At 43.7% G+C, this 12,413-nt stretch overlaps 1 protein-coding gene across 1 annotated transcript in view; it reads left to right on the top strand.

The window, feature by feature from the left end:
* DNAH14 (dynein, axonemal, heavy chain 14) overlaps positions 1–12,413 on the top strand; it is a 324,896-nt gene that overhangs the window by 307,204 nt on the left and 5,279 nt on the right. Inside the window, 5 exon segments of the mRNA XM_012644036.1 lie at positions 2,414–2,577; positions 3,579–3,775; positions 7,200–7,312; positions 8,613–8,740; positions 10,793–10,956. Of these exon segments, the coding sequence (XP_012499490.1) occupies positions 2,414–2,577; positions 3,579–3,775; positions 7,200–7,312; positions 8,613–8,740; positions 10,793–10,956 (766 nt within the window).

Below are 12,413 nucleotides of genomic sequence, written 5' to 3'. Positions count from 1 at the left end.
TTTTAAATTAGTGCCACAAGACTGACCTCTAAGGTGTTAAGAGGCCCAATTCTCTTAAACATTACAAGTATTTAACATACCAACATATACAGATTCCTTAACACAAAAATAATTTTACTATGATTTCAATTCTGTCAAACCTATTTATACTTAATTCTAAATCTTCCCAGAGTTGAAAGATGTTTACAGTGACCAAGTTTATCATTTTGCATGATTTTTGAGTTTGCCTTCTCAGTTTGCTTGAGGTTGAAAAAAACAAACAAATAAACTAAACAAAACAGAGATTTTAACCAAACTATGAATTAATTATTGCTGGCAACATTGATAGGATGCCCTGAACCCTGTTTATAGTTGTTGTTAAGGTAATAATAGCTACATAACTCTCTGACCATCTGTGTGACCATCACCTATCATCCCTGGATTCTGATTATAGTTACCTAATACTTCTGTGTATTCATAGATTGAAATTTAAATTTCTTTGGCTATTAAGATACATGTAAATATTTTCCACGTATCTCTAACATCTTTGAACCCATTGTCATTCTGCACTTTCTTATAGTCTTCTTGTCTCTTTGGACCATATGACTCATATTAAAATGTCATCTGATTGAATTCTGGCTATGGCTTATAGCTTTGGCTGAGTATTTGGACATATCTTCTAGGTTATTCTACTGATAATTGAACTTTCATTTCACTGATTTAATGAATATATACTAACTATCTGTTACATGTAAGGAATTTGTACACATGAAGAAAGAAGAGTACTCTGTTGGAAGCCTGCAGCATGTCCCCAGAATATCAGGTTGAATTTCCCATAGACCTTGCACTTCTAAAGATTAATTCTATACTGTTAGCATAACGCCAGTCACACCAGTAAGAGATGATAAGATTATACAGAAATGCTTTTATAAATATACCAAATATGTTTATTAATGTCCCTTTGGTCATTTTGAGAGGCTTTAATTATCCTAGTCATGCCGCCTTTGCTTATTAGAGACTTGTCTGTGGGACTTAATTCAAAAGATCTGTCATATTCAATTTAATGTCCTCAGTGGTAACAAATCTTTGCCCTTTGTAGGTAAGTTTGATTTTTGAAAGCTTTTGACCTTTTGAATTATTTGAAGCCACCTTGGATGAATTCTACTGAGAAACTCAACTTTAAAGTCAAAAACAAAGTGCGATGACAAAGTAGGAAGACACCTTGTGTCCAGTGATTTGTAAACTGGCTGGGAAGCAGCACTGTTGGACTAAATACCTGGCGGTACCTGCAAGATTATCACTTACTTTGAAGGCTGGCATTCATTTGGCTGTGTGAACCCTGGGGATTTTGTTGAAAAATCTGTCCCTCCTAGTGAGGAGAGCACCAGAGAGAGAGAAAAGTCAAAAGCAGAGTGTCCCACTCCCACTCATCCACTGACTGTCTCAGCGGGTCCTACCACCTCCCTGGGCCCTGGGTTCAACATCTTTAAAAGAATTCCAAAGAACCCCTCCAGCTCTAGTGTTTTGTGGTTTTGCTTAGTATCACAACCTCACCCAGACCTGTATGCACACTGTCCTTCTGTCACCACCCGCTGGAGTGTTATCAGGAAACCCTTTATGTAAACACAGAGGAATCTGACAAACAGTGGAATAAGCTATACAGCTGCTTAAGCATCCGCTGCCTAGTTGCCTCCTCTTTTTCATTCGGTCTTGGTACTTCCTTCATGCATATGCATTCGGATGAATATTTTACAAAGAAATCCTGAAAGAACTTTTAAAATCCATATTTCCTTGCAAATATCTTAACTTTTAAAATCCATATTTCCTTGCAAATAGGTGCACTGGACAGTTTTCTCATCTGTAAAATGAAATGAACTCCATGGTCTCTGTAAGATCTTCTGTATTATAGTTTTCTGGTTCTGTGAAAATATGTTTACCTTCAGATGGGACCTAAACAGACAGCCCTCCTACATTGGACATATCTGTACCTCATTCTTCTCTTCATTAATTTCCTTAAAATTTTTATTTTTTTTAATTGACACACAATTGTACATATTTATGGGATACACAGTGATGTTTTGATACATGCAAGGTATAATGATCAGATTGGGGTAATTAGCATATCCATCATCTCAAACATTTATCATTTCTATGTGTTGGGAACATTCAATATCCTCTCTTCTAGCTATTTGAAAGTATACAAGGTATGTCCGGAAAGTATCCAGCCATTGTTGATATAAGGAGAATGGTTATATGGCTGGATACTTTCCGAACAGACCTTGTATATTATTGTTAACTATAGTCGTCCTACAGTGCTATAGAACACCAGAACTTCTTCCTCCTGTCCACCTGTAATTTTGTATCCTTTAACAAATCTCTTCCTATCCCCTCCTTCCCCCTCTGTATCACATTCTTCTCTTCATTTCTTTTGCAGACCTGAGCAGAGTAGTGACGAACTGGTGATGGAGATTTTATCTGACATGCTAAAGCGGTTGCCACTGACAGTGGAGAAAGAAGAAGGTGTGGCTGGAACTCCAAGCACCTTGAAGGGCATAATGTCAAGCCCCATTTGGGAATCTCTTTCCAAAAATCTCAAAGGTGAGCATGGGACCTGAGCTGCTTCCTCTCACCTCGACCTCCTCAGGAAAGGACTCTGACATCACGAGGAAGGTAGAGACAGGACAGAAAGTTCCACAGAAGTAAAAAGACTGGCATAGATGGAAAGCTAATCTCCACCTCCTTTTCTCTCCAGCTGGAAGACAGGGAGCAGAGAAGAAAATAACGCTGTAGTTTGGGGGTTGGGGGTTGCATGGGTGAGATCAAAAGTGAAGAAATAATAAACGTAGCAAATCAGAGAGCAGCAGCTCTGCTTGGGAGAGTTCTAGGTCCTTGTTCCCTCTGCCTCTCTGCCTTCTGGAGCAGCATCTGGGCAGTGAGGCTTGGGCCCTATGCTGGGAGACCTCTTGATTCTGAGGCGCTGCGGGCAGTCAGGGCAGGCCCAGGGAGAGTGGGCCTGGTTGCCCCGAGTTGGTTCCCGGCCCAGCTCCAAGGGACTAAATTGCTGGACTGTGGTAATTTTCCCAGTTAAATTTTAACATCCATATTCTAACCCTTTTAAAAAGTTCATTTTGGAATCAAATGTTAAGCAATAGTCTGTCAAAATGGTGCTATTGTTGAGCTTGATCAAGGGCAGCAAATCCCACCCACCATGTGTTTTTGCACAGCCTGCAAACTGAATGCTTTTCACACTTTTTAATGGTTGAAAAAAATCAAAAGAGGATAATTTGTGACACACAAATATTACACGAAATTCAAATTTAGGTGCCCATAAAGCTTTATTGGAGTGCAGCCACACGTATTCATTTACGTATTGTCTGTGGCTGCATTCACACTACAAGGAAAGAGTTGAGCAGTGTTGACGGAGACGGTATGGTCCACAAACCCCAAAATATGTGCTGTCTGACTTTCTACAGAACATGTTGATCAACCCCTGATCAAGACACGTAAAATTCCTTTAACTTTCATATCCTATGTCCCTCTGTGGAAAGCCTCTTTTTAATCTGTAAAATATCAAAATTTTATCTCTTTTTTTAATCCAGATCATGATCCCCTTATCCATTGTGTCTTGCTAACCTTTTTGAACCAAGAAATTGGACGATTTGATAAGTTATTATTTGTCATACATACATCTTTAAAAGATCTTCAACTTGCAATAAAAGGAGAGACCATCCTCACACAAGAATTGGAGGAAATATTTAACTGTTTCCTCAACATGAGAGTGCCCACATTGTGGCAGGTAAGCAATTATTATTATTTCCTATTTGCTTGTTTCCCTGAAATAAATATCCAGATTCAAGGTAATGGTTAAGCTAACTGTGGTACATACACGTGATGAAATATTATGTAACTCTTAAAAGATGCCAACATCCTTTTGGTATGAATATATATTACTACAACCTCTCAGAGGGCAATTTGACAATTCCACTTAAATTTATCTTAGAAATGTTTATTATAGGACTGTTTATAATAACATAAAGCTGAAAACAACTTGAATATCTATTAATAGGAATCTGGTTACATATGCTATGGTACATCCGAATGTAACACTTCTAAATGTTGTGCCCAGGAACAATGGCTCAGTATTTGCTAATTTAGTGTTCACAGTGAACTTTGCAGAACGTAACCACTGCACATAAGGAGACTCAACTGTATATATATGTATAGGGGTGTGTGTGCGCATGTAGAGAGAGAGAACTGGAGGAAAACATATAAAAATAACTTTTTCTCTGGATAATAGAATTATGAATGATTTCTATACCTGCCTTATACAGTTCTATATTTTCATATTTCTACAATGAGAATATATTGCTTTTTCCTGATTCAAGCAGCCGAGACAGAGGGAAAAAAAGGAATATATTGCTTTTGTAAGCAAAAAAATTGATATTTTTAAATTAAAAAATAAAAACAAAGCAAAATAAGAAGATGAAGAGACTGCTGGGTCATGGCCTTAAGCAAAAGGCCAAATTATAGAAACACAAAGTTTATTAGACCTTAGACCAAGAATAAAATCAGCTATGGAAGATCTGGCAGCACAGAGTAGAAAATTAACCAGCATCATGTTGGACACAAAAACTATTGCTCCAGAAATGAAATTCTCCCCTTACAATTAGCACTGGCCTTTCCCAAAACCCTGAATCTTATACCAGGTTATAAACCTATGCAGACATGTGAAAAGTTGTTCAACATCTTGTATACTCAGGGAAATGAAAATTAAAACCACAGTGAGATAAACTTTACACCTACTAGGATGAATAGAATCAAAAAGAGATACTAACAAGCATTGGTGAAGACATGGAGAAACTGGAACCCTCATACATTCACTCATGGGAATGTAAAATGGTACAGCCACCTGTGGAAAACAGTCTTGCCGGAACCTGTGGCCTTCTGGATCCTTGAGTGTGGCCTTTTGACTGAATCCTTTTAATAAAGGGATTTGTTTGGTGAAGTTTGGATTTGGTTGAGACGCCGCACTCCAGGATCCGGAGGGCCACATGTGGCCTTGAGGCTGCAGGTTCCCCACCCCAGGCTTCAGTTCCTCAAAAAGTTAAACAGTGTTACCATTTGACCCAGCAATTCCTCTCCTAGGTATGTACCCAAGAGAAATTAAAACACGTCCACACAAAAACTTGCACATGAATGTTCATGGTGGCATTATTCATAATAGCAAAAGGTGGAAACAACTCATATGTCCATAGACTGATGCATGGATGAACAGAATGTGGCACATGCCTACAATGAAATATCACTCGGTCAGCAAGACGAATGGAGCACTGACACGCCACGACACGGGTAAACCTGGAAGCAGTGTTCTCTGTGCTAAGTGAAAGAAGGTCATTACGAAAGACACACAGCGTGTGATTCCATTTACATGAAATGTCCAGAATAGACAAATCTATAGAGACAGAAATAGATTATTGGTTGCCTAGGGGTTGGGGTAATGGAATTGGGGAGTGAACACAAAAGGGCACAAGAAAGGGTTTTTTAGTGGAGTGATTAAAATGTTTTAAAATTGACTGTAGTGACGGTTGCACAACTCAGTGAATATACTAAAAATCACTGACTTATACACTTTAAGTGAGTAAATTGTATGGCAGATGAATTATATCTCAATAACGTTATTTTTAAAAAACCTATGTGGAAAACACGAAGACAGGTTAGAGGAAGCAGTGACAATTATAATTCTTTAAAATCAAATATAGACTGTGATGAAAAATTGAGATGTGGGGTCACTTCTAGAATTACAGGACTTCAGAGTTTGAAAGGATCTTGGGCATCCTCTACTCCAAGGCCCGTGTTTTGCAGCTATGGAAACTGAGGAGCAGAAAGGCTCCATTACTTGCTAAGAAAGCCAAGTAGCGAAAGAGCTGGGACATACATGAGTGCAGAGTTAGGTCAACAGAATGTAGCCATTGGGATATTATACATGCAGTTACATGTGGCTGAGACCATTGCATACCTGACAGAGTAGCAAGAGCTGAGCGTAGCCAGGTGGAGTGTCCAGCTTTGACGACTGGTAGGGAGTACTGCCATTGAGAGACAAGGTGGCCAGGAAGACCTGCTGTGTGAGGAACAGATGACAACATTCCGTTCTGGACATGGGAAGGGTGAGGAGCTACAGGAGCTCTCAAGTGGGGCTATTGAAAAAAACTGGACAAGGGTATGGGTGTCATCAGCCTAGACAAAGTAGAGGAAACCACAGGCATGGATTAAACCTGGGAGAGCATAAAGTAGGAAGAGAAAAGGTCTGAAGGGATTTGGGGCAATACCAACCTCAAGGGAGGGAAGAAGAGGAGCCAATGGATGGGACCTAAAAAGATGTAGATAATTTAAGAGAAAGCTGGGACAGAGTATAGACAGAAGCCAAGGCAAGAGAGGAGGAGGAAATAACTAGTTTAGGATACCAATGTGAGTGGGGTGGGGGGATGGGGGAGTCATGAGCATGGAAAGTAGAAGGTCACTGGTGATTTCTAAGGAAGACTCCAGGAAAGGGGACAGAAACTGATGGCTTCTTCCTTCAGGAAGCCTGACTGTCAGCAAAGGAGGACGAGGCTGGGGGACCACAAGGCCTCCTCCTGCCAACTTGCAACAAACAAGTAGGATTGAGTGTTGGATGGTTTGTGCATTCGAGATAGAAGAGCATGTTAATAAACAAAGGGATGGAGAATGGAAAGCTGAGTCTGCAGAGGAGAGAGGAAATACTCCGGAAGGGCTGTTCACAGCACAGCGGCAGGGGTCAGCTTGACGCAGGACTGGGAGCAGAAGTGGGGAAAGGAGTAGACGGTGGGCGGGGGGTTATAGAACTTTGTATGGGGGGAGGCCAGGAAGCCGCACCTGCTCACACCTAACGGCATGTGAAGGTGAGCTCGCAGGGCGGGAAGGGGTGGGCAATGGAAGGAATTGGGAAGAGTGACAGAAGCCTTCAGCCAGGATGGAAGCTTCTAAGTGTTTTGTCCAAGGCACTGTTAAAATAATGTTGTTTTGCCCTGGTAATAATTTTCAGATTTTTCATTATTGCTTTCAGTTGGAAAATGACATCCTCATGCCGGATTGTTTCTCTCGAGCAATTGAGTCCATTACTGAAGTTTGCAAAAATGCTCCTAATGACCCCAAAGACAAATCTAAAAAGAAAAATTAATGTGACTGTCTTTAAATCCCAACAGAAACATGCCTACATGTCATGTAAGCCACTGAGTTCCTGGGTAAATGATCTCATCCAGCGACTGAACTTCTTTAATACGTGGGCCAAAGTGGCTTTCACCGCAATTCGTCGTCGGTACGGATGAAAGCTGCTATTTGTTTCTGCCCCATTTTTGCTTAAAGCTCAACAGTTTACAACATAATGTCACATGCATGGTCTCCTTGGTTTCTCACAGTAACGTGTGAATTAGGCAGGGGAGGGATTCTTATCTTCCGTGTGGGCTGAGGAAGTGGAGAAGTTGAGGGTCTCGTCCAAGGCCACTCCACTTCAAGACACAGTTACGATTAAAACCTAGTACCTTTCTCTTTCTGTTATTCTACATTGTGTACTGAGAAATTAGCAGGGGTAATGTGAAAGGAAATAAGAATTAGTTACATTTAATTTTTTTTTTTTTTAGAGACAGTGCCTCTCTCGCTCTGTTGCCCAGGCTGGAGTTCAGTGGTGCAATCATAGCTCACTGCATCCTCCAACTCCTGAGCTCAAGGGATCCTCCTGGCTCAGCCTCTCCAGTAGCTGGGACTACAGGCATGTGCCACCATGCCTGGCTAATTTTTATTTTTTGTAGAGATGGGGTCTGCCTATGTTGCCCAGGCTGGTCTCAAACTCCTGGCATTAAGCAGTCCTCTCCCCTCAGCCTCCCAAAGTGCTGGGATTACCCAGGTGTGAGCCACAGCACTTGGCCCCTAGTTACATATAATTTTTAAATGTGCTTTTAGTCATAATAAAAATAGCTTGAAAGGCATGGGAATAGCTAACATTTAACAAGCACCTTGTGATATGGCAGTTTTCTAAAAGCTTCACTCATACTAACTCACCTAATTCTCACAGTAACCCTATGATGTGAAATAGGTACTACCATTACCATCATCCCCATTTTAGACATGAGGAAACTGAGGCAAAAGATATGAAGTAAGTAAGCCGTGCAAAGTTTCATGCTAGAGCATGGAAGTATTAAGATTTGAACCCAGAAAATTGGGTTCTAAAGTCTGTACCAGATTGCCTCTTACACCATTTAACTAGAAGTGAGTGTTAGCAACAGAACAAATGCAGACACCTGACCCACATTTCTGTGCTAGAAATCCTTTGGGAGAAGTCTGTGACAAGATTCAGCAAGGCCCAGCCAGGATTCCCATGACAACGGCCTCCCTTGTTACCCAAATCCATTGTCTTCCAGCCTTTGGGGTCTCCCTTTTCCCTCACAAGCTTAAAACCATAGCTGGTTTCCACTCAAGTACAGGACAGGAGCCCTGAGTGGGTGAAGTCGAGGTGAAAAGTAAAGGGAGGAACCTGGGCGGGTGTGGAGGGACCTGCCCAGACCCCCTGAAGGTGTGCAACTGGGCCCTAACGACCCAGCCTATGGCCTGCCTTCCAACAGGTATATGAGATTTATCACAGCTTGGAAGCAGTCTGTTCCATCAAAATCCAAACAGCCTGCTGACCCGGAGAATTTCTTTGAAGGATTTCCTGCAAGATACTGGCTTCCGGCTTTCTTCTTCCCCCAAGGTGAGCCTTAGAGCCAGATCGGCCCCACTCCTGGCCCAGGCAAGCTTGCGCTCAGGGCCCCATCACTGCCTTCTCCTCCTCCCCTTAGGATGAGGAGCCAATGACAGTCCCTGCATCCCCACAAGTGCCTGAGTCTCTTGCGTGCACTGGAGCAACCTCTCCTCTCCCTCCCCACCCACTTCCATCCCTCACCCCAATCTCCTCACATCCCAAAATATAACCCCCTTTTCAGGCCTCACCTGTGCATGGCAGGGCACTGTCTCATCTCCAGGCCATTGAATCTGTGATGTCAAAGGCCGACGCTAGACACCCGCAAAGGCCATGACAGAGGACTGGAGATGGGCACCTTAACTGGGGGCTGATTCTGTGCTTCAGGCATTCATCCATTCATTCCTTTACAAGAAAGAACTGATGGCTGGATGTTTGCTGGGCCCTGGGCCCCACCTGCTCTGCACGAATGTTCAGTGGGAAAGAGTCTGCAGCCGGAATGTGTGGCTGGGGTATTAAGGGCGTCATAAAGGGGCAATACCAGACCATGAGCTCTGTGAAGGCAGGAACCAGGTCTGTTTTAACTTATGTTGATCCCTAGCACCTAATGCAGCCCCCAGCACCATGCAAGCTCTCTCTAAATATTAGAAGCATGAAGAGTGACTTTCTGAATGAGTATGTGCATGAGTGAGATACTTCTGCAGCATAAAACAGGGGACCTTAACTAAGGGCCAGGAAGGGCCACCAAGGAAGTAACCTCTAGGATGAGACTTGAAGCTTGCTGCTAGTTAAGTATTACCCAGGTGGGGGTAGAGGAAGGAGAGAATAATTAACCACACTCACACGGCATTTACTGGGTGCTAGGCACTGTTCTGAGGACTTCGTATAAATTAAGTCATTCAATTTCATGACATTCTTATGAGGTTATTACTATAATTATCCCTGTTTTCAGATAGAAAACCGAGGCACAGAGAAGTTAAGAGATTTACCCAAAGTTATACTCCTAGTAAGTTATATGACTTTGGACAAAAACAAAAGCAATGATTTTTAACTCAGCCTGTCTGACTTAAAAAGTTGACTTAACCACTACACTACACTGGGAATAGCAATCTCATTAGAGAGAATTCCATCCAAAGGTGCAGAGGGCAGAGGGAGCAAAGCACATGTTCATTACGGACGGAACAAAAGAGCCCCAGAGGGAGCGTGGTGTCGCAGGAAGCTGGAAAGATGGGCACGGCCGCCCCCGGAGGCGTAAGACACACTGCGGGGGTCACCTGCATCCTGTGGCAGTGGGAACCACCGTGTTTCAGGCCAAAGAGGTCATGTCCCACAGCTGCAGTGTGAAAGGGCAGGGGCACAGCAGAGCACAAAACAGGGTCCCGCTCATCCGGGCGCCTGCGCCAACCTCCAGGCAGAGCTGGTGCGCGTGGGAGGGCCAGGGAGCGGGCGGAGGGAAGCAGTGGAGAGGGCACGTGGGAAGCAGAACCAGTGGCCTCCGTGCATGAAGGGACATGGGTGAGGGCAGGCGAGAGGAAGCACGACTCCTAGGTCTCTGGCTTGGAAAGCTGGTGGCTGCTGACGTCATTCACTGAAATAGGGCGCACAGAGACAGGAGCAAACTGACGGGTGGAAACGATGGACTGTCAAGCTGGAGATGTTCTCATTGTCTCTTGCCCAACGTGGCCTTTCTCCACGCAACCAGGCGAAAGTGGCCACAGCAGCTTTGCAACTCCAGAGGAGAAGGAGCCCTCCTTTTCCCACCATCCATGTGCCATTTCTTGAGAAAGACTCAGACACACTTGGTCTCAGACTAGACTCTGGGCCCCAACTTTGTTGCCAAGAGGATGAGGTCTGATGATCAGCCAAGACTGGGTCAGAAATGGAGAGGGTCCCCACAAAGAACATGGGAAGGGAGCTGGAGCGGTGACCTGATGCTCCTCCGCCCTGCCCAGCCTCACACCCTCTCCTCGCTTCCCTGCCCTCCCTCGGGAGGCGTCAGGGTCGCTCACCCTGAGGGAAGCCCTGGGACTGACGGGAGCTTGCGGGCATGGGGTTTCTCCACAGCCTTTCTCACTGCTGTGCTGCAGGACTACGGAAGGTCCCAGGGAATCTCCGTGGACGCCCTCACTTTCACCCACCATGTGGTTTCCGACACCAGCGATGTCACAGACGAGGAGTTCTCCATCATCATCGAAAAGAAACTCAACATGGTCAGGAGAGCCTTTAAGGTACTGGGATACTTAAAAGATTGGAAAGGGAAATCATTCATATCATTCATTCATTCATTCATTCAATCATTCCCTCAACGAACCCTTATCTGGCACTTACCACAGGCCAGGCACCGGAGAGGCAGACCTACAAGGCACAGTCCCCCTTCAAGTCCAAATGCCATCAAACTTCATCTCTACACTCTCTTTCTAGGGGGAAAGAAAAAATTATAAATAATGAAAGATTTAAGTTGATATAATAAATGAGCTTTTTATCCTTTTATTAATGAAGACAAAATGCTGCTGAGGTCAGAATTTAAAGGTGTTATTTCAAATCAGTGGGCAAACCTCTCATGGCTGCTGCTGGCAGAAATGCCTGCCCCCAGGAACCACCGATTCCAGAGCTCAGCCAGGTCCCAAGTAGAAACCCCCACACACCCGGCCCTCAGCAAACACAGTGAGCGGGACCCCAGGAGGCCACTCAGGCTGGGAGTGCACAGACAGCCGGCGCTGGGCACAAACCCCAGGCCTGCCACCCTCCTGCCATTGTCCCCCACTGATTTGGAGAGCCATGGTTGTCATTTTCTAAATTCCAACTTGTTCTAGGAATCTGGGAATCTATTTTTCTGCTCCAGGACCAATGCTGGGGGTCGGAGGAGGATAGGTGTTGGTCAAAGGATTAAAAAGACATGAAAGGAAGCTCAATATCTCTAGTCAGGTAAATGGAAAGCAAAGCCATTTTGCACCCACTAGGTTGGCTACAACCAAAATGACAAAAAATAGTAATAAATAAATAAATACAGTCATGTGCCACTTAATGATGGGACTGTGTTGTGAGAAATGAGTTGTGAGGTGGTATCTTCATTGTGCAAACATCATGGAGTGTGTTTACACAAACCTCGGTGGTACAGCCTCCTACACACCTAGGCTACAGACCTGTCCGGCATGTCTCTGTACTGGGTGCTGCGGCAGGTGTAACACAGTGGTACTTGTGTATCTAGGCGTAGAAAAGGTAATGTGTTGCTCTGCAGTGTCACTGGACGACGGTAATTTTTCAGTTCCATTATGTTATGGGACCACCGTGGTGTGCTTGGTTAGTCATTGACTGGAATATGGCGCATGGCTGTGAATTGAGGGCCGTAGATGGCCATGTGTCTAGCTTTGGTGTAGAAGCTGCCAAATGGATTTTCAAAGTTGTTGCACCAATCAATAGGGCGGCCAGTAAGTAACAGATTGTTTCACATCCTTGTCAACACTTGGTACTTTTAGGGTTTTAATTTTAGTCATTCTGGTGGGGGTGTAGTGGTATCTCTTTGTGATTTTAATTTGCATTTCCTTGATGGCTAATGAAGCTGAGCACCTTTTAAAATGCTTGTTGAAAAAATAAATAAGTGGGATCTAATCAAATTAAAAAGCTTCTGCACTGCCAAGGAAACTATCATTAGAGTGAATAGACAGTCCACAGAATGGGAAAAAAT

This window comes from Propithecus coquereli, unplaced genomic scaffold (assembly GCF_000956105.1).
Source record: "Propithecus coquereli isolate 6110/MARCELLA unplaced genomic scaffold, Pcoq_1.0 Scaffold205, whole genome shotgun sequence".
Taxonomy (NCBI): domain Eukaryota; kingdom Metazoa; phylum Chordata; class Mammalia; order Primates; family Indriidae; genus Propithecus; species Propithecus coquereli.
The sequence above is the reverse complement of the archived record's forward strand: the minus strand, read 5'-3'. Positions and strand labels throughout refer to the sequence as shown.